General features: G+C 46.2%; 1 protein-coding gene across 2 annotated transcripts in view; it reads left to right on the top strand.

Moving 5' to 3' along the window:
- SYNGR3 (synaptogyrin 3) overlaps positions 1-25,154 on the top strand; it is a 67,662-nt gene that overhangs the window by 31,211 nt on the left and 11,297 nt on the right. For both annotated transcript variants that reach the window (XM_088464778.1, XM_088464780.1), the window contains exons 2-3: positions 12,440-12,674; positions 21,559-21,701. In XM_088464778.1, coding sequence (XP_088320904.1) covers positions 12,440-12,674; positions 21,559-21,701 — 378 coding nt within the window. The remainder of the gene's footprint in view (positions 1-12,439; positions 12,675-21,558; positions 21,702-25,154) is intronic.

The following is a 25,154-nucleotide window of genomic DNA, read 5'->3' as shown; positions in this document are numbered from 1 at the left end:
GTGATGTCAGTGGGAGTGCTTTTGGCTCTGTTAGAGCCGAAAGCACTCTTGGGCTTGCGGCAACAAGACCCTACCGCAAGGGTCTCGTCGCAAGCCCAATGGTCGCGATGGTCTTGACCATCATTTTGGCCGCTCGCTATAGCTGTGGGTGGTCACCCACAGCTATGCGAGCGGCCAGGAGGCCTCTCTTAATTTCAGAGGGACGGCCCTGATTCAGAGCGAGCGCTCTGTCAGAGCGTCCAGCTCTGAATCAGGGCCTGAATTACAAAGCTGCACGCAGGCAGCTTTGCAATTCCACCCTCGCAAATATTCAAATGCAGCAGGAGGTGTTTGAGAGCCCCTGTATGAGAGCCCCTGCTGCATTTGCAATCCCAGCACTGCCACCGAAGTCGCAGGCTGGGATTACCATTGCGACCATTGGCCAGCTGAGTAAGCCTCAGCGTACGCAGGATGGCCGGCTTGCGAGGCCAGGACACTGCATCCATGGACGCGGCCTCTGGCCTTGCCACTCCCAGAAAACGGTGCCAAAATACCCCCGTTTCGGGAATGCCAGCCATGCCCGCACCGCCCCTTAAATGCCCCTGCCTGTCAATCAGAATATGAGCCGAACGAGTCCTGCGCACGCACAGATTCCCGATAATTGGGAATCTGCGTTCAGCATTGCAGGCTAGCTAGCCCCTAAGTCACTACTTCCAGCCCCCACTTTCTTTTAAATTTCTTAAGTGTTGCCTTGTGGGTCTGTTGCTGTGGTTATCTACAGTACCTTCAATTTTATAAGCACCGATGTCTGTTGTTCTACAGTGAATCAGTGGTCTTTCATTTGAAGTGCTGAACTTTCCTGTGGAAATTACTCCAATATTACAATTTTCATTGATCTGAAAAAAAAAAAAATTATATGAATTTGGGTAAATTAAGGTAAAACTTTTAGGACAACTAACATGAGAAATTCTCTTGAAAACGTTCCTAAATTTTAGCACTAAACAGCAGAACTATGCTGCTTCTATCATTCAACAGCCTGATGTGTTATTTATTAATAGCTGCTGGTAATGCTGCTTTTCTGTCTATCACGGCTTATCAAAGTGATAGACAATCACCCATCCCCATCCATTGTAAATAAAATCTCGCCCAGGAAGATCCACTGCCTCTGCAATATGGGCCTTTTATGGTAAGGGTCAACGTAGGTCTTTGGCGCACGGGTGACTCCGAATCTCTCGGCTGCAGCTTGCGATTGGTCCTGCACTACTTTCTCTTCCCTATTGGCTTCACCCGGGGCTCCGGCCTTGGCGAGGGGACGCCTTAGTGAAATATTTACCAGGGTGGTGGTGCAGCATTAAATATTCCGCCAGCTGCAATTTGATTCAACTCAAATATCTATAAATCTACTGATTGACAGCATCTGATCGGATCTGATCTCCATTCCTTTGTCAGCCACTTCCAGTGGCCACGGCCCGCTGTGTCTTACTATGAGAATGGTGCTATGAACTGGCTTGTTTCTACTCTAGTGCAGTCATTACTGTTGGAAGGTTCCCTCGAACGTCATTTTTTAACCAACGCAAATCTATCGTCAACTCATTCTTCAGCTCATTACAGCTGGTTAAGCAGCAGTATCTCATTTCTAAGGACTGTTTCAGATCAGAGCGTAGAGAAGATGAGAATATTTACACATCTATAATACCGAGTGACTGCAGAGGTGAGAAGACTCTGTGATAAATATAGATCTCAGCACGGTCACGTTCACAAGTAGTCAGCCATCTGTGAAATGGAGACTTTGAAGCATTCAAAGATAAAATAAAATCCTCTGGCTGAGGCAACGCATTAAAGGTCATTCGCAAACCGCTAAACGCAGGGTTAATGCTCTTTGATGACATCATCATGCGCCCACTTCTGCGCCTAGTCTTCTGCCAGCGTGTGTGGATCCACGGGCCAGGGTTGTGGTGTTTGTAGGGTCACAGAGGTTCGCACTTTGCTGGTGGTTGGGGGTTGGGTGGATTGAGGGTAGTCCTTGCCAGGAGTGTATTAGGCACAAGATTTCATTTTATGGGATTGGATTATTTAAATGAGAAGTGTCGAAAGTGCATTTAAAGGGACGTCCTCACTTGGACAACCTTTTTCTCAGGGTCGGAGTAATGGCCACTTGAATCCTCCTCCACCTCAGAGGTCCTGGAGATTGTGTCTCATTCAGTGGCGTAACTAGGGTATTTGGAGCCACGGGCAAGTTAAAAAATGGAGCCCCACAAGTATGTGCGCACGTCGAAGTCGCGGCCACTGGGAAATGGAGGCGTCTCAACATGACACACCACCGTTTCTCGTTACTCTGGGAACATTCCTTTCCATTCCATATGCACCTTAATGTCCTTCAGTAGTAGTGCCCCTCTTGCAATGCCCACTGTAGTAGTGCCCCTTATGCAATGTCCCCAGTAGCAGTGCCCCTTATACAGTGCCCCCAGTAATGCACCCTTATACAGTGCCCCCTATACAATGCCCCCAGTAGTGCCCCTTATACAATGCCATCAATAGTGCCACTTATACAGTGCCGCTAGTAGTGGTCCCCCTATACAGTGCCCCTTATACAGTACCCCCAGTAGCGCACACCCTATGCAGTGCCCCCAATAGTGGTCCCCCTATGCAGTGCCCCTTATACAGTGCCCCCAGTAGTGGTCCCCCTTATACAGTGCCCCAAGTAGTGGTCCCCCTATGCAGTGCCCCCAATAGTGGTCCCCCATATGCAGCGCTCCCAGTAGTAGCCCTTATACATTGCCCCCAGTAGTGGTCCCCCCTATGCAGTGCCCCTTATATGGTGCCCCAGTAGTAGTCCCCCCCTGTGCAGTGCCTCCAATAGTGGTCCCTGCCGCTGTCCGCTCCTCCGTCCTCCCGACCCTGCTCTGCACTATGGGAGAGACATCATGACGTCTCTCCCATAACCCACTGCGGGAGCCGGAAGGTGGAGCTCATGAGTGAGCTCCAGCCCAGCTCAGGCCATGGGTGCAGCAGCCAATGAGAGTCTGTCTGACTCTCATTGGCTGCCAAAACATACACACCGCCGGGTAGTACGAGTGTACTACCCGGCGCCAGTGTTTGTTACTGTGTAGTGCAGACCGCACTACACTGCCCTGAAACCAGTGTCCTGGACCGCGGCACGTACCCTGCCCGACCTCCCCTAGATACGCCACTGGTCTCCTTCTACCTATAATGGGACATACGTTATACACCTTTCTGCTGCAGTATAAAACAAGAGGTGCTGCTTGAAAGGGTTAATGAAAGCCAGAGAATGCCTTGACTGTGCTATTATTGGAAGGGTTAATGTCTCATTATAATCTCTCTCCTGGGCGCAATGTGGGAAGTGAAAGTCTCAAACTTTATTCTCTTGAAGTCTTTGAAGAAATTAGAACATCGGTCTGGTAGGAATCAGAAAAGTCAAAAGAGATATAAGGGGAATTATGTAATAGGTACCAATTTCATGGAATGGGAGGGATATGAGTGAGAGTAACACTAAATTTAAAGCGGCAACCAGTTATAAGCAGGGTTGTATCTAGGGGTCCGAACACCAATGGCAAAGTAAGGGACTGGCGCACCCCCTCTTCCCACTCTAGGCTTCCTCTGTGTCACTCCAGGCATCCTCTGTGTCTCTCCAGGCTCCCCCTGTATCACTTCTGGCCTTCTCTATGTCACGCCATGATCCCCCTGTGTCACTCCTGGCCTTCTCTATGTCACTCCTGGCCTTCTTTATGTCACTCCAGACTCCCCCTGTATCACTCCTGGCCTTCTCTATGTCACTCCAGGCTCCCCCTGTGTCACTCCTGGCCTTCTCTATTTCACTCCAGGCCTGAAAACATGAAGATGCGCTGTTGCATCCAATAGGTTTTGCTTGGTACTGTAGAAAAATCTCCTTTCACTCAATTCAGGAACCATAGCTCTAGACCACAGGTTCTCAGGACCCCAAACAGTGCATGTTCTCCAGGTCTTCTCACAGAATCACAAGTTAAATAATTAGCTCCACATGTGGATTTTTTAAAATGCGTCAGTGAGTAATGAATACACCTGTGCACCCAGAGCCGTAGCAAGACTTTTTGGTGCCCTGTGCCTGAAAGAGCATTGGTGCCCCCCTCATTTTTCAAAGGGATATAATGCACCCAAAAAAGGGGAATGGCCTCATGGGGAAGGGCCAGGGAAGAGATAGGGGAGACCAGGAGATGCTGGGGATGAAATAAGAGGTAAACAGAAATTTGACAGGTCCAAACAGCGCCCCCTGACCTGTGGTGCCCTGTGCGATGGCAACGGCCGCACTACCCTAGCTACGGCCCTGTGTGCATCTGCTGTGTGACCTGGAAAATGTGAACTGTTTGGGGTATTGAGGACCGAGTTTGAGTACCTCTGCTCTAGACAGTGGTATAGTACAAAACCACAATCTCCAGAACATCAAAGCTTCCAGTTTTATAATTATTGAAGCCTGAGGTGCATACTCCAATCACCCAGTGAAATGCTAAACCATGCTGGGTGTGTGTGGGACTTTAGACCCTCTCCAAAATGAGAAGCCCCCCCCCCCATTGAGGAGAAAAGTATCCCTTTTCCAATGTTAGGAGGAACCCATTGACATCCCAGACCCAAAAGGCCCCTTAGAGAGCAAGGTCCTTTGGGTTTCCCTCTGCCACAAGGATCAGTTTTAAACTCCCAATGTGTTAGATTACAAACACTGTGGGCCTGATTCAGAAAGGATCGCAACTGTGATTGCACACGCAAACAGCCGATAGTTGCGATCTGTGCATGCGTATGCATCGCAGGGCACGTGCGCGAACACTCCACTGCGATCAGAACTGCGATCGCAGTCAGTACGCAGACCCATCGCAGAGTGATTGACAGAAAGCACTGTTTGGGGGCGGTGCGGAGGGGGCGGCGAAACGCAGGCGTGCCAGTGCGTTGGAACGCCATTGCAGGGGCGTGCATAAATTATCCACTGAGATGCCATACGCAGCTTGTGTACTCACAGCGTGAGATGAGGTTAGCAATTCCTGAGTAAGGTCAGAGCTTGTGCAAGTGTGCGTGAGGATGCGATGGTACTCCATGTTACCGATGGTTTGTGTGTAAGGTGAAGTGGGCGTCCTTATGTTGTGCTGCGACAGCATAGCGATCGCAGTGGATTGGCATACTATCGCAGTGAGACTGCATGCGTAATTGCTGTTGCGATCGCAGTTGTGATCCTTGCTGAATCAGGCCCAATGTCCACTATGTGGGAGAAGGTAATAGGAAAAGTTGTTAGGACAGTATAAATCATATACCATTACAATTAAGGAGATAATTTTTTTTTTTTTTTTAAGTATATATTTTTTTCATTTATACTACTTACCATTTGCTAATCGCTAGTAATTTCATCCTTTGATGCTAACTAAGCAGATAGATAGTGCACACATTACTTCATTTACATGCATAACGTTTAGCAGCTGCTTATACATTTTAAGTATAAATTATGTAATATTGCACTGTCCACTTAGTTGACATTAAAGGATTAAATAAATGATGATTAGCATATGGTATTATAAACAATAAAAACCTGAGCTGTTGGGGAGCCTTGAGGAACAAATTTGGGAACCTCTGTATTAGAGTGAGGAGACTTAAGGGCTGTCTTTATACAGGTGCCACGTTTATGTGAAGCCTTTTATTCAGGGTTGCCTACCCTCCCGATTCAGCCGGGAGCCTCCCGATAAACGGGTGTAGCTCCCGGCCCCCCCAGAAAGGCAGGATGCCGCCGATCCCCCCCGCCCCCCCCCACAATTACTTGTTAAATCCCTCGCAGCGGGGGGGGGCGGCGGTGACGCTTTTCACGCTGAATCGCGTCATTTTGGCCCCGCCCCCTGCTTCATAATGCCTGTATTATCGGCATTGTGTAGTGTGGGCGGGGCCAATATGACGCGATCGCGTAGGTCCACCACCATCACGCCCAGAAATTTCATCAGCCCACGCCCCCTTTTTGCCGGCCACGTCCCCATGTCCTGCCGATCTGGCTGCTCCCTCCCGGAAGGAGCAGCCAGACAGTCGGCAAGTATGCTTTTATTATGTGGATGAAAGGCCACCTAGAAATGCTGTCCTGCGGAAGGTTTGGAGAATAGTGAACTCCAGCGAGGTGCTGTAGGAGAACTGACAACGAAGTGTGTATACTGTATAGCATGGACAAAAGCCAAACAATCACTCACCCACTGGTAATGCAGAGGAGTGCCAGGCACTGCTTAACAGGGTTAATATTTGACTATAAAAGTTCCCACTTTGCAGCCAGGAGGAAGTGGAAGTCTCAAACGTCTTCTCTTGTTCGGGCATATATAAGAAATATAAGAAGAACAACTTTAAAATAATCTTGATATAATGGTGGTTTCCACTCTGCACCTTTTCAGGTGTCTCCACAAGCCCACAGAACTAAGTGCCTCATTCCGAAATGTACGCAATGCCTATATTAATGGAGATTGGGTGATTGTTAGCTATTGCGTATGCGTAAAAGCCGCACTGCGCACGCCCAGTGATTGCATTGCGATTACGCTCACACAGAGGATTCACTCTCAAGTTGAGTGACAGGTAGTCGGCGTTTGGGGGAGGTGACAGGACGATGGTACAAAATTGCAGGCGCGTCTGACCATTTACACGCTGTTTCATTGGCATGCACAAATTAGCCGTTGCGATCTCCTTTGGAGCATGAGAGCTCTCAGCGTGTAAGGAGAGACGCTGTGTTTGAGACAGGTCAGACTTGACTTAGAGGCTGTGTGGCTGCCCCGATGTGTGTCATTGTTACCGATGTTCACGCTGTTTGGAGACATTAGCATATTTTAGCAATTGCGGTCAGTGAAAGATCTCAGTTGCGATTGCATTAGCGTTAATGTTGCGATCAGGCCCTACGTGTTAAATGCTTTCACAGGTGATTTTCAAACACCTTGATTGTAGTCTGACACCATGAAATACGTTAGCTGGAAAAGTCGGCGCACTCGCACGCATGAAGTAAGCATTGTGGGTGCAGAGTTTCTTAAATTACCCTGATTAGGGACTGCATCAGAGGGGAGCGTCCCACCAGTAACAGTCCAGTAAGATTCCCCATTCCTTCCCTCACGGTCACTGCTGGAACCTCGCAGGCGCTGTAAGTGAATAGAGGTGCCACCAAGTGAGATGTAAATGGCTGTGAAAGTGTGAGATTTAAACAAGTGGCGTGTGCTGGCAGCAGAACCTTTGTGGTACGACGCGGCTCCTATCCGGTTAGGTGATGTTTTCCGTGTTGACAATGTTTGAACTTTACCCAGCAGCTCCTCTCCTCCATCTCTTGTGGGATGCAGAGTAGGGACGGCCATGGAATGGTGTATCATCACTTGTGCCATCGGTGATCTCCCTTCAAATGCAATAAACCATTGATGGTTTGCAACATCGATGGCCAAACAGAAAAGAGGTGTGAGGCTTAGTGCATGCACTGGGTGCAGAGCTATGCACCATACCCCTGTGCAATAGAGAAAAAAGGAAACCATTGCAGCACTCACTGCCATCGATGGTGGAGAGCCATCTGATTTTGCCTTCAATGGCAAAACTATAGACCATCGTTGACAAACCATCAATGGTTGCAGGAGTCCTAAGGAGAAGGAACCACTGCTGGACTGCAAACTGAATGGGAGGGGAGAAGTTTGTTCTTCTTAAATGTTCTTCTTTAAGGTACATCCAATGGTCTGAATCCAGAATATCCCATGGAGAGATCCCACACCTCGCGTACAACGTTTAAAGGCTGAGGGGCCAACTTGCAAATAAAGTCACTTATAGACACAATTTACCTTAGAACTATTGCCAGTACAGCTGAATAATACTCCGCTACAGTACACCTCTATACTGGACAGGAGCGTTAAGGGTTAACCTAAATGAATGATAGAATTGAACCTTTCTCCCGGAAACATACTTTGTTTTTTTTTTTCCCCCATATCAGGTTTAGTAATAAGATAACGATTGCTCTGTAAGTTATGTGGAGAATGCTAACAGCTGTAACTCTGCGGTTGATCACACCTTGGCTTGTAACCAATTGTATCACTATATATAGATAATTAAAAAAAAGTCCCTATGTTTTCTGTGGGTTGTAAAGACGTCTTCTTACTAGCATGCAGTCATGGTATAACGGAACTCTGTTGTATTTGGAATAACCCTATTGCTCGTAGGGATGAAAGGTACCCGGTCAGAAGGTTGACAGCAGCCTTGTCGACATTTGTAATGTCGACACTGCAATGGCGACAGTAGTCCAGACTGTCGACATCCTCAGAATGTGGACATTTTCACGATTACGGCATCGGAACCGTCTCCATGTGAAATTTTGACATGCTGAGGATGCCGACGCTGAGGGTTAGGCTCCGCCAGGAGGAATATGCTGCGGGAGTGGGTGGGGGGGATGCTGGAGCTGCCTCTGCTGCCAGAAGAAGGTAAATGACCACTGGGCCACCAGGGACAGTTTGTCGACAGTTCATCATGTCGACATATCACCCGTGTAGGGATTATGAATTTTGACATGGTCACTGTCGACCACACCCAGATCAAAATTATGAACTCAACATTGCAGTGTAAAACTAGAGCTACTCAGTATTTTTGGGCTAAATTCAAAGACGGGCGGCAGGGTACCGCCTGCCTCCCGGGCCAATTTAATTCTATTTCATGGGGGCCGCATTCAACCTCTACCAGCACTATGCATGCATGGCAGGCAAAAAGCTGGAACAATATGCTCCCCAGCCAATTCTATTGTGATTATAATACAATCACAGTAGCCTGGTAGCATCCTCCTCCTGCCCCCTGGGCCGCCAGCCACATCCACGATCCACGCAGTGAGCGAGTGGCCGCTCTACTAGAATGACTGTGGCCAGTGTTGCCAACTCTGAAATGGAAAACAAGCAATTTATAAGTAAAAAACAAGCTCAAACCAATCCTAAAAAGCTCAATAAAAGCCCAATTTATTGGGGGTGTCTTTGTCCTCACTCTCTACCTGCCTAACTTCCTTTATTCCCCCTCTTCTCTAACCTAAATATGTTAGTGTATGCACAGCCTTATCTGCCTATATTGCTATTCTCCCTTCAGCTGGGTACACACTTGCTGATGTGTGTGCCCAGCGATGCGACGTCCGACCACGCAATAAATATCGGGCGGTCGATAAATACTGCACGATGTGGTGACCAAACGTCCGATATGTCGGGCACCAGCTCCATCCACTATACCAGTGTCGGCATCTGGGTCGTTCCATCGGCCCTACATGCAGACCGACGGAACGACCCCGATGGACGACCCATGGGAGTGCGCAGGATCACGCATAGTGGGTACCCACCTTTCCTTTACCTGACTTCTCCGCATTTCTCTCTCACCTCTTCTTTACCTCCTTCATTCCTGTCACCTATCTAATTCTATTATCCCCTCCCTATAACAGCCTCAGTCATTTTATCTCACCCCCATGTACCTGCCTCATTTCTGTCATCTAGTTTACCTCTCCTTCTTGCCTGCTCCCTCCAACTTCACCCTGTACTCCAGCTACTGCGCTCTATTCACCAGACACAACCTTCCCCCTCCCTCAGTCACTACCAGTGCAAAACACACACATACACGCATGATTTCTAGAGGGGGGTTTCCAAATGCCTGATTTTAGAGTGAGTGTGGCCAGTCCATGAAGAGGGTAGAATTAGCACTTATCCAGCTTTAATATGCATCATACAAAGTATATTGTGTGTCATAATTCCAGCATATACAGGACCAGTGATCACAGTAAGTCATTTGATGCGGCAGTAGGGACATCCTGTCTGAGCTGAATGGTTTTATTTTAGATGTGGGCACCATTCCAGAGTATTAGAGCAAGAACGGGAGTCTGGTGAGCAGAAGAGGAACTTAGCACTGCCCTGGACATATATGTACATAATGGGATCTATAGCAGCACATCCTTAACAGTGCATGTTTTCCAGATCTCCTAGTTGGTGCACAGGTTATTTATTACTGGCTGATACAGGTTAAAAGAGCCACAGGTGGTGCTAATTATTTCATTTGTGATACAGAGAAGAACATACAGCACTAGTAAAATTCTATAATATTACTATTTCTATTGTGGTCAAAGTGTGGGTTGCGGAGGGGGGTTTCCAGGCAGGCGGAAACACCCCCTGCATTTGTCTATGTCCAGGGGTGCCTCGGCAACACACACAAAAAAACAAGCCCAAAAACAAGCACCCTTTAAAAAACAAGCCCAAAACCAAGCAACAAGCTACTTGCAAAAAACAAGAAGCCCAAATCCGCTTGTTATAAGCAGACTTGGCAACTATGACTGTGGCAGGCTCTTAGAATGCTTATTGGTGAATCATGCTTATCATTCACCGATCATAGTGACGATACAGCTACAAACACTGATTGGTGAATGACTGGTGCTATCCACCAATCAGAGTGCAGGAAGCTGAATAGCACCAGGCAAGAGACTGAAGGTAGGGTGAGTTATATGATTGGGTTGCCCTATAGATCTGAGTTCTGATGTACACTGTGTACACAAACCACATTCGGGGCATATGGGATTTTGATTTGATTTTATATCAGAATAAATATTTTATTTTTATATTACTGGAAAATATGAGATTAAACAGGGAAGGGGGAAATGGCATTTAAGGACAGAATTGCTCTTATTTTGATACATTTAGTGGGGTTCAGATATGCGGTATGATATTAACAGGGTAGCGATGGGAATTCAGATCTGGGCTATGATTTTTATCAGCAAATTCAGATTTGGGGTATGACTTTTAATGAGGACGTAGGGGGGTATGAGCTGGAGTATGATCTTCAATAATGGAGGTGGTGGGGTCAAATCTGATTTTAAGTGTGTGTGTGTGGGGGGGGGTTCAGAAATACATCTGATTTTTAACGAGGTGTGAGGAGGTCGGTCAAATTTGGGGTCTGAGTTTAAAGTAGGGAGTGAGGTCTTGGTTCTGATTTTAAATGTTATACTAAAAAAAAAGAATTGGGAATGATCATTTTTATATTTATTTTAATAATATTGTTATCATTCTTTCACATCTTTATTGTTTATATGTGTATTATTTGTTTTAAATGTATAAATAAATGTAATATATATATATATATATATATATATGTATAAATATATGTCTGGGGTGGGATTGAAATACCGACGGCTCAACTACTGCCGGCTCAAATCTCGACAGTGGAAGGCCAGCAGTAGAAGATCCCGATGCCCGGTGGTAAGTATCCTAACCATCCCCTCTCCTCCCCTAACCCTCTCTTAGGGGTGCTTAACCCTAACCTCCCCCCAGGGGTGCCTAAACCTAACCCCCCCATCCCACAGCCTAAACATAACCCATCTGGGAGGGTGCCTAACCCTAAACTCCCTCTAGTAGCGCCTTACCCTAGCCTAACCTTCCCAGGGAGTCCCTAAACCCAACCCCCCCCATCCTCGGGCTAAGTGTTATACTTACCCGGCACACAACAATCGGAATAGCGGGGGTCAGTCTTCCGGCGTCGGGATTAAGATAGGCGTCGGTAGTGTCAGGATTTAACTACATCCCATATATATAGGGCGAGAGAGAGAGAGTGGAACTTTACTAAGTACATTTCTTAATTAGCATTTTATTACTTTTCATGGTCTTTGATCAGTGCCATCCCTGGTAAATGAATACCTTTCTGTCTAATGATAATATCGCCATCTATACCATATGAATGGAGATAGTAAGTCGCCAAATGCTGCAAGAATACTGTCTGCAGTTTATATAGGTCACTAGAATGTTTTCTATTGTACAAAGGTCACTGTAGTGCTCTCTTCTTTTGCAAGTTGAAAGTTGATTACTAGAATTCTCTCTGTTGTACAATATATCAACCACTAAAATGCCCTCTATATTGTATGTCGGTCACTAGTATGGTCAATGTATTGTATATCGGTCACTAGAATGGTCCTTATAATGTATGGCGGTCACTAGAATGCTCTCTGTATTGTATGTTGGTCACTAGAATGGTCCCCTGTATTGTAGGTCATACACCGGAGATATCTGCTGCTAACTCTCCATAGTACCTATGGGGGATATTTCATATTTTTTGCAATATCCCTCAAAAACAGCTGTCCCACAAATATTATTTGATAAATAGGCCACTAAATGAGATTCTTAGTATGCTGACCGTACATGTCATGATTTAGGCTGCAGTGCACCAAGACTGTACTACATGTCCATACTCCCCGTTCGTGCAGTACAGTCGCCTATTTCCCACCTCCCTCCACTAATGTCCAGAATTGTCACGAGGTGCTTATTTGAGAGTTGCAGCCAGGGAACAGGGGGATTATCCATTTGCTACACAGGGATTTATTAATGGGACTGAGGGTTTGGAGGGGTTAGTTGCGGGACAATGACGTGTGGTGAAATTAAAACGTTAGTTATGGCAAACATGGCGGCATTTACTAACCCGGCTTCCTTGCTCCTTTCAGGTGTTCTCCATTGTGGTCTTTGGCTCCATAGTGAATGAAGGTTACATCAACATTGATAGCCCAGAGCTGCACTGTGTGTTTAACAGAAATGAGAGCGCCTGTAACTATGCCATCTCAATAGGGCTCATCGCCTTCTTTGCCTGCGTCTTCTTCATTGCCCTAGACATCAGGTTCCCTCAGATCAGCAGCGTGAAGGACAGGAAAAGAGCCGTCCTGCTAGATATGGGCTTCTCAGGTGAGTGACCCCCCCTATCAGCACATAACCACAAGGCATGTATTCCTAGCCCCAGCCAAGGTCTACCAGCAATGTGCGGCAGGGGAGGAAAACTGTTTTATCCATGTCCGTTTCCAGGGTCACCACTAATGTATCGCTGCTCCTCTCTACCAGCTTCCCACTTCTAGCTTACCAATAGTCAGAGAGTTCATGGTTGCCAAATGCAGTATGAGAGTATAGCAAGAGAGGTGTGCTATAGGTAGGGACGTGCCCAGTCATTACTAAGGGCCTGATTTACAGCCTCTCGCGACTCTGTTTTGCAGACGGATATTCTTTTTCTATTTTTTTTCATATATATATATAGCGGAAAAGAACAGAGGGCCTGATCCAGACCCGCTCGCAAGCGGGTCGATGGCCGGGCAGCGTGCATGCGCGGCGTGCGCACTGCGCGTGCGCGAGCCCCGCAGCGAGTGAGAAATTCACTCGCTCCGGGGCTCGCTACAAACGGGGCGGCTGTTGATGTTGATCGACAGCTCACCCCGTTTTGTAGGCGGGGAGGGGGGGTGGCTGAAGGAACGCCTGCCGTTTGTGGGTGGCCCTACTGACATCACTCGTGATTTCAGTAGTGAGCTTCCTGCTCTATTTGAGCAGGAAGCTCACTTGGGCTTGCGGGAACAAGACCCTACCACAAGGGTCTCGTCACAAGCCCGATGGTCGCGACCATCACCTGGCCGCTCGCAAAAGCTGTGAGTGGTCACCCACAGCTTAGCGAGCAGCCAGGAGGCCGGGTAAAAGAAAAAAGTGGCCGCTCTGATTCAGAGTGAGTGCTCGCTTTTTGCGAGCGCCTCTGAATCAGGCCCATAGTTCACTCACCAGGGCTTCTCTTCAAAGTGTAAAAACACCTACTTTAATAGTCACAGCAATGGTGCAATAAAAGAGTCGACGTTTCGACCGCAAGAACGCGGTCTTTTTCAAGACATCTCCAGTGCAAACAGACAGGACACACAGCTCATCCACAGGACCCCTTATATACCACTGTTAATCAATCATTAAGCAACCTCACCCTCAATCAAAATCCAGAAACCGGAAGTCCATATATGGGCATCAGTAATAATATTAGCTCAACACTATATATACTGTATATACAGCAAAAGGCAGTGTGTAGGAGCGCTTGTTTGTGAAGATAAACAATAAAGGTTTGAATTACAAATATTTATTACCAATGAATGAATTGTAACAATGACAGAAATATCAATAAAATGAAAAATGAGCACACGGCTCTGTGCAGTATTCAGACCGTCCTTAATTATGCCCTATTGGAGCCAATCTGCTGATAAAAAATGTGTCCGTTTCGTATGGGAACACTGGGCCTGATTCAGACCCGCTCGCAAGTGCATAAAACTTGCAAGCGGGTCGATGGTGGCCCAGTGCGCACGTGCGGCGTGTGCGAGCCCCGAAGCGAGCGCAAAAAGCACTCGCTCCGTGGCTCACTACAAAAGGGGGGGCTGTCGATGTTGATCGACAGCTCGCCCCATTTTGTAGGCGGGGCCGGGGGGTGGCTTCACACATGGAGGCGTTCCCAAGCGAACGCCTGCCGTTTGTGGACGGCCCCACTGACATCACCAGTGATGTCAGTGAGAGAGCTTCCGGCTCTATTAGAGCCAGAAACTCTCTGGGGCTTGTGGCCACGAGACCCTACCACAAGGGTCTTGTCGCAAGCCCGATGGTCGCGATGGTCTTGACCATCGTGACCATCATCCTGGCCGCTCGCATCCTGCGAGCGGCCAGGAGGCCACAACTAAAAAAACCAGTGCCCGCCCTGATTCAGAGTGAGCGCTCCCTTTTTGCGAGCGCCTCTGAATCAGGCTCACTGTTCCTAAGAATGGATACAATCCTGGTGTGTACAAGAATGGGTACAATGTAACTTCATTAGTCACAATGTAATATTACCAGCAACAGTAGAGTGACTGCTGCAGGGAGCCGCTTGATGAATAGAAATAAATGAATGGTCCTATGAACACCATGAGCAAGTGATATAGAGAAAAGATGACTTAACTGCCTGATAACAGAGGTGTAACTTGCAAATGTGTGAAATAGTTACCGATGGTGTCTCCAATGTCCACAGCCCCAGGTTAGGAGGTGCTATGATAGGGGGGTCTATTTACTAAGCAGTGTTGGGAGACAGAGTGAAAAGTGATGAGGTGCCAGCCAATCAGCTCCCAACTGTCATTTTTCAAACACAGCCTGTGAGATGGCAGTTAGGAGCTGATTGGCTGGCACCTTATCACTTTTCACTCTGTCTCCTAACACTGCTTAGTAAATAGACCCCAGGGTCTCTGGAAGGAGATGCAGCTCTGACCGCTCATCAGCGGGAGCGTAAATGCAGGCTCGTTAGCAGGAGCATGGATGCTGGCAGACTGGAGACTGTGTGGCTCTGTGCTCCGTGGCTAGTAGGCATTCCATAACCTACCCACTCCATAGTATATTAAGGAAGTAAAAGACAAGAACATTGCTAGGCCATTCACAAGTGTGCACAATCCCATGTCATCTCGCGGCGGGCTTCCGTTGTGTCACACCAGACCGTTATCCATTATTGAGTACTACTCGGGTCCTTCCTCCTGTGCCGGAAGCCCGCCGTGAGACGTTGGGGTTGCTGACGAGCCTGCATCCACGGACATTCCCCTCTTGTCGGGAGTCTGCCGCGAGCCACTGGGGCTGATTGAGCCACAGTACAGGCGACGCATCCTGCTAGCCACGGAGCACAGACAACACAGTCTCCAGTCTGCCAGCATCCACGCTCCTGCTAACGAGCCTGCATTTACGCTCCCGCTGATGAGCGGTCAGAGCTGCATCTACTTCCAGAGACCCTATCATAGCACCTCCTAACCTGGGGCTGTGGACATTGGAGACACCATCGGTAACTATTTCACACATTTGCAAGTTGCACCTCTGTTATCAGGCGGTTAAGTCATCTTTTCTCTATATCACTTGCTCATGGTGTTCATAGGACCATTCATTTATTTCTATTCATCAAGCGGCTCCCTGCAGCAGTCACTCTACTGTTGCTGGTAATATTACATTGTGACTAATGAAGTTGCATTGTACCCATTCTTGTACACACCAGGATTGTATCCATTCTTATACACACCAGGATTGTATCCATTCTTAGGAACAGTGGGGCTGATTCAGAGCCGGACGGTCTAACAGAGCGCTCGTTCTCTGAATCAGGCCCGGCCCTCTGGTCTTTTAGAGCGGCCTCCCGGCCGCTCGCATAGCTGTGGGTTACCACCCACAGCTATAGCGAGCGGCCAGGAAGATGGTCGCGATGGTCAAGACCATCGCGACCATCGGGCTCGCGACGAGAACCTTGTGGTAGGGTCTCGTTGCCGCAAGCCCCAGAGTGCTTTCGGCTCTAACAGAGCCGAAAGCACTCCCACTGACATCACTTGTGATGTCAGTGGAGCTGCCCCAGACGGTAGGCGTTCCCATGGGAATGCCTCCGTCTGGGCAGCCACGCCGCTGGCCCACCCACTAAAGGGGGCGTGCTGTCACTCAACATCGACAGCACGCCCCCTTTGGTATGAGTCCCGGAGCGACGGATTGCCCATCGCTATCCGGGTCTCGCGTATGCGCACGACGGAGCCGGCTCCGTCGTGCGCATGCGCACTGGGCCACCATCGACCCACTTAATTTTATTGATATTTTTGTAATTGTTACAATTCATTAATTGGTAATAAATTCATTCATTGGTAATAAACCTTTATTGTTTATCTTCACAAACAAGCGCTCCTACACACTGCCTTTTGCTGTATATACAGTATATATAGTGTTGAGCTAATATTATTACTGATGTCCATATATGGCATTTTGCTCTTCCATTTGTAGCAGGTAGCAGACCCTGCTTGTTAGGAGCTGCCAGTTTGGAAGCATTGTGTTCCTTGGTTGATAGGCGCACCTTATTTTCTGCCTTTGCTCAACTGTATATACAGTGCTATATTTCAACAAGACCAAGCAGGAACTCAGTGCCTGAACCTTGCATTAACTGTGATGTACTGTCCTGGGCCAAAATGTATTTTCCATAAGATAAGTTTTATTTTAAAGGTCCTTTTGAGTGCCTTATTTTCTAAATACTATTTATATGCATATAAAATCATATATAATATATATATAATTGCTTTTCCATAGTTCCAATCCCAGTAGCTCCACCCACAGTTCCAGAACCTATTTTTCCAGAAAATATATATATATATAAAATGTGGCTTTTGCAGAGTGAGTTCTGTGCCAGGTGGCATATCATAACCTGCATGAAATTGCTCTACACATGCCCAGAGCAGGGCATACACGCACTGCTGGTTTCTGTTCTGCCACAGCAAGGGGTGTCTTCATGCAGTTGTGAATACAAGTAGACTGAAAAAGAGATTGAGATATGCATTGGAAAGGTGCATTCTTTGCAGGCAATCATGGGCAGGTACAAAGATCGCATGATGACTGTCACCAGCACTAGCCCCACGCTGTTTTGGACACTATACGCAGATACAATTGCTACAGTACGGTGGACACATTGTTGCTATACACAGGATACCATCCATGAACCTGTGTCAAGTGATAACAAATGTTGCACTTTAACTGCCTATGAATCTATTGACTGTTACTCTATTATCCAGGTACAGCACAGTGGAATCTAATATATTGGGCTATTAATAACAATATTCCTATTTTTCATCTGCCCCTATCATTTATTTTATTGATATTTAACATGTCCTTTTTGTTCTTTTCTTTCATTATTTATGTCTTGCTACCTAATTGGTTATGTGAATTTTATGATCTATTTTTATTAAATTTACACCTTTATATTTATTCTTGTTCACCAGCGCGGTATTTCTTTTTATTTATGCTTTTTGTGGGGTTGCAATTTGTTCCCCTTTTTGTTATTTACCGCTGCAAGTGTGTTTTTAAGCGCTTGGGTGTCTTCTACCTATCACCAGCACTAGTGCCACGCTTGTGATTGACTATTTGCGAATGCTCCCTTAGCACTGATTGGTGCTCTCGTCGTCACTCGGGCAATACGGGAGGAAATTTCTGCTGTATTAAATAAGTTTTATCAGTTTAACTGACATATAATAAAATATATTTATTGTACGTAAAAAAAAAATTCATAGTTTCACCAGATATAAGTACAACAGACCAGCACAGACCAAACCGGGGCACAAAGTCCATTACATATATAAAAGTTGTCATCTTTCCCTAATAAAATAAATTGCATATTAGCATTTTCATTCATTTTGGTTGAGAAGAAAATAAAAATATATATATATTGAGCATCAGTTTTAATTTAGGATAATATTTCAGCAACTCCCTTAAATTGGCTGTTTGTTTTGTAATGGTGCATACACACGGTCAGATTTTCTGTCAGATCTGAACGATAACGATTGTAAAAATCGTTCAATCATTCATATCTGAAAGAAAATCTGACATGTGAGCCTGCAACAATGAACGATGCGCGTTCCCGATGGTCAGATAACGATATCTGACATCGGATGTGTTTGCAGTCAGATTTAGACGATTCCATTCATTTTAATACTGTCTGAAATTGTTCAAATCGTTGGTAAAAATCGTTCATTGTTCATCTGACAGATCTGACCGTGTGTATGCACCATAACCCAGACCACCACTGCTCACATTGTTTAGATCTGGCTTCTCACCCAGCACATGCTATAACTACGTATTGTTATCCTAATAGCTTAACGTAGGCCCAGTACCTCAGAGCCATAGCCGGTGTAGGTTCTCTGCTGCAACATGTTTGGAACAGAGATTTATTGCTAAATGGGTCCGCACGCACCCTGGCAATCTCATTTATCTGTTCACCGCAGACTATGGAGACATCACTATTAAGGGCAGGAGTAGGCGTGCCAACCTTCTTGGTTTAGAAATCAGGACTTTTACGTCATCCTCCCTAATCCACTGAAACCATGTCGCGATGTGCCACTAAGTTCTGAGGCTCTAACCTTAAATCGAGAAGCCTCGCACCTTTTCGGCTGTTGACGCCTGTACTGTTAGTAGGTGTTATTCAATACTGTGACCTTCCTATCCTCGTGACCCTGAAGACTCAACTTTCGTAAAATGAGCATTTTCCCAAGCCAATCCCAGCCAACATTCCCAATATGTTATTTCACTGCTTCCAAAGAGCTTCTATTCTATTAATCTGGAGTAAAAAAAAAAAAAACTCTGACGATGACCACTAAGGTCATGTTTTCATTTACAACTCTATTGCCAGAAGACTTGGGGTCCGTCCCCCACATCACAGCTTGTCGCTCTTACACTACATGCACGACATGGGATTGTGCACACTTGTCCATGGCCTAGCAATGTTCTTGTCTATTACTTCCTTATTATACTAGTAGAGTGGGTAGGTTATGGAATGCCGCTTAGGCTCTCCGGCTCAGTATTTCTCTCTGCCGTGTAGAAGGCAACACTTGGCTGTCTGACAATTGCTGCCAGGCCCGAGTGTGGCCAAAAGGCACCTAAGACCAAGCTGGGGTGGCATTCTGCTCACTTACTACATTATTGTGTTTTATTTTATTCTACTTAGCATATTTTTTACTCCTTATAAACTATTAACTGTTCAGTCAGTTAGGGCCAGAGAAGCAGCTATCAGTAGGCTCGTTGAAGGGAGAGGTTGTTTGACTTTAGAAGAAACCAAGGAGAGTTGCCATAATAGGCCAGCCCTTGACAGATGGGACTACATACAAAGCATGTTTAATACCCCAGATACCCAAGAGATGATCCAGCTTCTAAAAACCTTGAAATTCCCACCCAGCTCTCTTACTAACTACCCTTCTGTCTTCTACAACACAAGTCTTCACACCTCTGGTAAGTTGAAGACATCGCCCTTGATTCAGTTAATACAGTGGTTCCCAACACCAGTCCTCAAGAACTTCTAACAGGCCATTGTTTGAGGATTCCTGTCTGTGGAAGCAGGAGGGGTAATTACCAGGCAAAATGGATTAACTCACCTGTGCTTGATTAAAGAAAGCCACATAACATGACCTCTTGGGGGTATTTGAGGACTGGAGTTGGGAACTACAAATCTACTAAATTGAGCCAGGGTGACACCCTCACTGAAAGCATGGTTACCCACAATCCACAACCCAGTGCCCATGAAAGATCTCCCATTATCAGCACTTTGGGGACTATTAGCACCTTTGGAAATGGAATTAGCAGGGAACTGTCATTCTCTATATTTCTTGCTGCATAAGACCTAGGAATGAAGTACCAGGAATATCAGCAAAGGTGAAAGAAGGCTGGATATAAATGTAGGGTCTCTCAGTGGTTTCTGCGGTTGCTGTTCTCTGCAAGACATTGGAGAGAAGCGGTTGAAACTGGCCAAATATGGTGCCATTTTGGCTCAACCAAATCGACCAGTCATTGTGCCATGAGTGTGCTTCTCATACAAAATCCAATCTCAGTGCGTCAGGTTTCTGTGTGCATGGATCATTGCTCAAACACAAAATGCAGGTGCAGGTGATAACTTTGCAGTCTGGTACCTGAACAAGTGTATAATGCTGGGTACACACGGAACGATCTGTACCACCGACGACTTGTAAGATATCTTTCAGTGAAGTCATCCTGCCACATCTCTGAACGGGCAAAGCTGACAATATCGTCCAGATTGGCCTGCATGTACGGAAGATCATAGATATCGCTATCATTCATGCGGGAACGCGCATCGTTGGTCGTTCACTGTATAAGAATGAATGATATATCGTTGAACGATATCGTTAGCGTTCATAGATATCGTACTGTGTGTATGCACCTTAAGTGTAATGTTTCACTATCCATGAGTGCTGCCAAATTGGTTACTGACTGATCTATGAATCTACAATACTCTGCAAAGTTATCATTATACTTTCACACTGCAGCTTCAGACTGAAAATTAGACAGATAGATAGATATGAGATAGATAGATAGATAGATAGATAGATAGATAGATAGATATGAGATAGATATGATATAGTTAGATAGTTAAATAGATATGAGATAGATAGATAGATAGATAGATAGATAGATAGATAGATAGATAGATAGATAGATAGATAGATAGATAGATAGATAGATAGATAGATAGTAAGCTTGTGAGCAGGGCCCTCTTACCTTTATGTGTGTCTTTTCCGTATGTCTTTTACAACTCAGTAAAATGTTAATATTGATTCAAATTGTAAAGCGCAACGGAATTTGCTGTGCAATATAAGAAACTGTTAATAAATAATAAATAAATAGATATGAGATAGATCGATATTAAATAGATAGATAGATAGATAGATAGATAGATAGATAGATAGATAGATAGATAGATAGATAGATAAAAAGGTACCAATTAATACGTAACTTTTAGTAGCTTCCATATTCTGGGCAAGTCTTCAGACACTTTGGGGTCCATTCAATAAGGAGTTAGTGGCGCAAAGTGGTGCTGCAACGGTGTACTGTATATAAGAGCCATCAACTGTCCCCGAGGTTACTGTAAGCCGCCGTATGGGGGTTTGGAGCTACCATAAGTGCAGCATATTTGAGCACTTACTTGCCGGGCGAGCTGCATGGTGGCTAACTGAATCAACCCCTCATTAATTTCTCAACTGATTTTTATTCAAACTTCTCTTTTGTTAGTTACAAAGAACATTGTGGCTTTTAGCACATGATGACATTTCCTCATTTAATTATATTGCATTAAACTTGAAGTGAAACATGCTATTATGCAACTTCATCCTGGATGGATGTGCTTACCCCTATGACTGCCAGGGTTACAGATGTCCTCTTTGGACCAGCTGAATGTGAGTGATGAGAACCTAGCAGTATTATATATCAGACTTGTGTTTACAGACCTGTTCCTGTCTCTCTCTCTTGGCTCCAGGCCTCTGGTCCTTTCTGTGGTTTGTGTGCTTCTGTTTCCTGGCCAACCAATGGCAACGGACGGAAAAGGCAAAGGAGGTGAACCAAGCCGCCGATGCTGCGAGGGCAGCCATTGCCTTCTCTTTCTTCTCTATCATCTCCTGGGTAAGCAGCTGGTCTCCAGTCTGGTTCCTGTCATAGGTTCCTCGGTTATGTAGGCCTGACGTCACTGGAATTTAAAATAACTACAGTGTCTCTCCTTTAAAGCGCAGCTGGTGTAATAGTGAGGTGAGTGGATAGTGAGTAAAGCAGATGATATCATTGAATGCACAGCTGGTGGCAAGTATAAAGGTAGGCCTTATGAATATGGAGCACTATATGTCCTGGTATACGCATGGGACTTCTATGGGGGAGATTTAGCAAGCCTTGGAGGGAGATAAAGTACCAACCAATCAGCTCCTGTCATTTTCAAACACAGCCTGTAAAATGACAGTTATCAGCTGATTGGTTGGAACTCTATCTCGCCCCACTCCACTTTATCTCTCTTCAAGGCTTAGAGCAGGCCTGGCCAACCTGTGGCTCTCCTGCTGTTGTGAAACTACAAGTCCCAGCATGCCCTGCAGCAGTTTTAGCATTCCCTAATAGCAAAACTGTAGCAAGGCATGCTGGGACTTGTAGTTTCACAACAGCTGGAGAGCCACAGGTTGGCCAGGCCAGGCTTAGAGCACCCCTCCACCCCCATGCGAGGAAGTGAAAGTTTCACCACTACCGTTAGCTATTGTCGTGTATCCACAATGGCACAAAGCAATTGCATTACAAAAATTCTGCCCAAGCCTACAATCGGCTACAAGTCAAGGTGCCCATTATAAACCCAATAGTCCTTGCCTAGCCACAGCGTATAGCCACCACACATCAGGAGATGGAATTCTGCTTTCATACCAACCTTTTTCCAATAGAGAATAAAAACGTTTGTGGTATTGTGCAATCGGGCGGGTGGCTTTATGGTAGGCGTGACACTTTTATTACAGCCCTGTATTATAAAGATACAGTTTATTGACTTTTTATGATGTGACTCAAACTCAAGCCTGTAAATAAATAATAAGAATAAAAAACAAAAAACAAAAGTAAGCTTCAGTAGTGGCTTTATGTGTAATGCAGGTTGATCTTGCGGTTGCTACTGTAGGCTGGTGCTATGTCTTCTGTGATTAGTCATCAGTTTTATGTCTGGCTGAGGTAAATAAAATGGAGGACGATAGGAATGAATAAGAGGACTGGTGAAATGCAGCGTGTGACCCTATACAGTGCACATCTATGTACTATAACAAGTTACGGTATAACACTATAAATTTGCAGTGTTATACTTAGTCCCACAACAGCGGGAAAGATGACAGGACCAGGGCAGTATTCATTTCCCAGCAGTGGGAGCAGTTCCCAAGCACGTGCAAAGTCCCTTCCTTACTGGTATAATGAGCAGTGGCATAACTAGGGTATTTTGAGCCCAGGGCAAATGTAAAAATGGAGCCTTAGCCTCCCCCCCTCCCCCCCTATGTGCGCGCGGCAAAAAATGGGAGTGGCCACTAAAAAATGGGGCGTATCAACATGACACACCCCTTTATCGTCACTCTGAACATTCCTTTCCATATGCACCTTAACCCCAGTAGTGTCCCTTATACAGTACCCCCAGTATGCAGTGTCCCCAGTTGTGGTCCCTCTTATGCAGGCCCCCAGTAGTGCTCCCCCCCTGTAATGGTGCCCCCCCCCCCGATGTACAAACACACAACACTAGTAAAAAAAAATACACTTACCTGAATCCACGCTCCTGCTCCGGACACCGCTCCTGGCGCCGCACGTCAGTCCTCCCGGGCTGGCGCGCTCTGCATTATGGGAGAGACGTCACAACATCATTACGTCTCTCCCATTACCCACTGCAGGAGCCGGAAGGTGGCCAGCTCTTGCAGTGGGAGCTCAGCAGCCAGTGAGAGTCTGTCTGACTCTCATTGGCTGCTGGTGAACACACACACATCGCTGCCGCGCGGCGGTGATGTGTGCAGCAGCAGCAGCCAATGAGAGTCTGTCTGACTCTCATTGGCTGATGGTTAACACACACATCGCTGCCGCACCAGCGGCGATGTGTGTGTTACTGCACAGCCTGAGACCGTCCGCCTCCCACCCTCCTCCTGGCTATTACTATTGGGTAAGCGCTCAGGGGGAGGGAAGGTCTCGGCTGTGCAGCAAAGGACCGGCGCTGGGCGCAGGGAAGCCTAGCGCCGGTCCTTTGTAAATGTGTAGCGCTGACCGCACACACTGCGGTCGGCGCTACACTGCCTAACTAGGGCGGGTCGGTACCGTGGCCGACGGCACCCCCCCGCGCCGCCGGACCTACGGCGCCCAGGGCACAAACCCTGTTCGACCCCCCTTAGTTACGCCACTGATAATGAGACCAGCTGATTAGCTGAGAACCGGTTGGTGCTTATAGGAAAAGGTCCTAGACTGCACACCCTGAATATATATAATGGGAGGTGCTACCTGTTGAGACTATTATTGCAGGCACAGAAAAAGACAAATCACAGGTGCTCAACTCCAAATTACTAATTATATATAAATACATTATGCAATAAAATTTTGCAATAAATAAATAGAGGTTTTTAGCATAATCATGGCCAAGGTTATGGGCCTACCCACCATATCCAGGTAACCTCTGTTGGGTAGGTCCCTAATACCGTATACTAGGGTTCAAATCCAGAGCGCGGAACACCCAGAGGAGTAGCGTGGAACCATGGCGCCCGGAGAAAGTGCATGTCATAGCGCCCTCCCCTGTACTGAACTGTGCCAGTGGGGTATGACCAGTCTGTAGGGGAATACTGAAGTGAAGAGAAAAACAGCAAACAGTGGCAGTATTGCAGTGGGCGTAGATGTCCAATTGGGGGAACAGAATGCTTTGGTGATCTGACATTAAGGGGTAGCTCCTTTGTCACTGCTTTATTTATGTATAGCACCTAGGATCTGACTTTTATCTCCTTTGAATCATTATTATTAGTCAATAGAGGAGATTGCATTATATATTCTGATCATTTAACTTAAACTGACAGAGTACATGTGCTAGAGTGAGATTCCACAGGGTGCTCAGCTTATTACTGCAATTACTGCCCCAAGCAGCTGTCACTGGAGTGGGAACACCTATGGGAAGCTCCCTTAGCTATGCTCCTACTTTGCAAATTTACATTGCACCTACAGTATATTATTGTGAGTACTACTAATCATGTTCTGTCTACCACCATTATTATTATTTCAGGTCTCCTAATATTTTTTAAAAGACCTTTCAAATAACACTGTGGTCATGCCGGGGAACACCTCATTACTCTAAATAGCAAAGCAGTGACTCTTGTTAAACTCATACCTTTTAATTGAAGTTTAGGATTTTACCTCAGATGTGTAACTATTAAGTCCATTGAAGCACATTGAATTATAGGAGAGGGGAGAGGAGAGGAAAGTGCCGATCAGAGAGGGGAGGTGACAGAGGCCAATATGAAAGGAGAGAGGAAGCACAAAGCCTATCAGAGAGGGCCAGTGACAGAAGTCAATAAGAAAAGGAGAAGAAAGGGGCAAAGCCAATCAGAG

Source organism: Taudactylus pleione, unplaced genomic scaffold, assembly GCF_031769625.1.
Source record: "Taudactylus pleione unplaced genomic scaffold, aTauple2 ptg000061l, whole genome shotgun sequence".
In the NCBI taxonomy this organism is placed as follows: domain Eukaryota; kingdom Metazoa; phylum Chordata; class Amphibia; order Anura; family Myobatrachidae; genus Taudactylus; species Taudactylus pleione.
The sequence above is the reverse complement of the archived record's forward strand: the minus strand, read 5'-3'. Positions and strand labels throughout refer to the sequence as shown.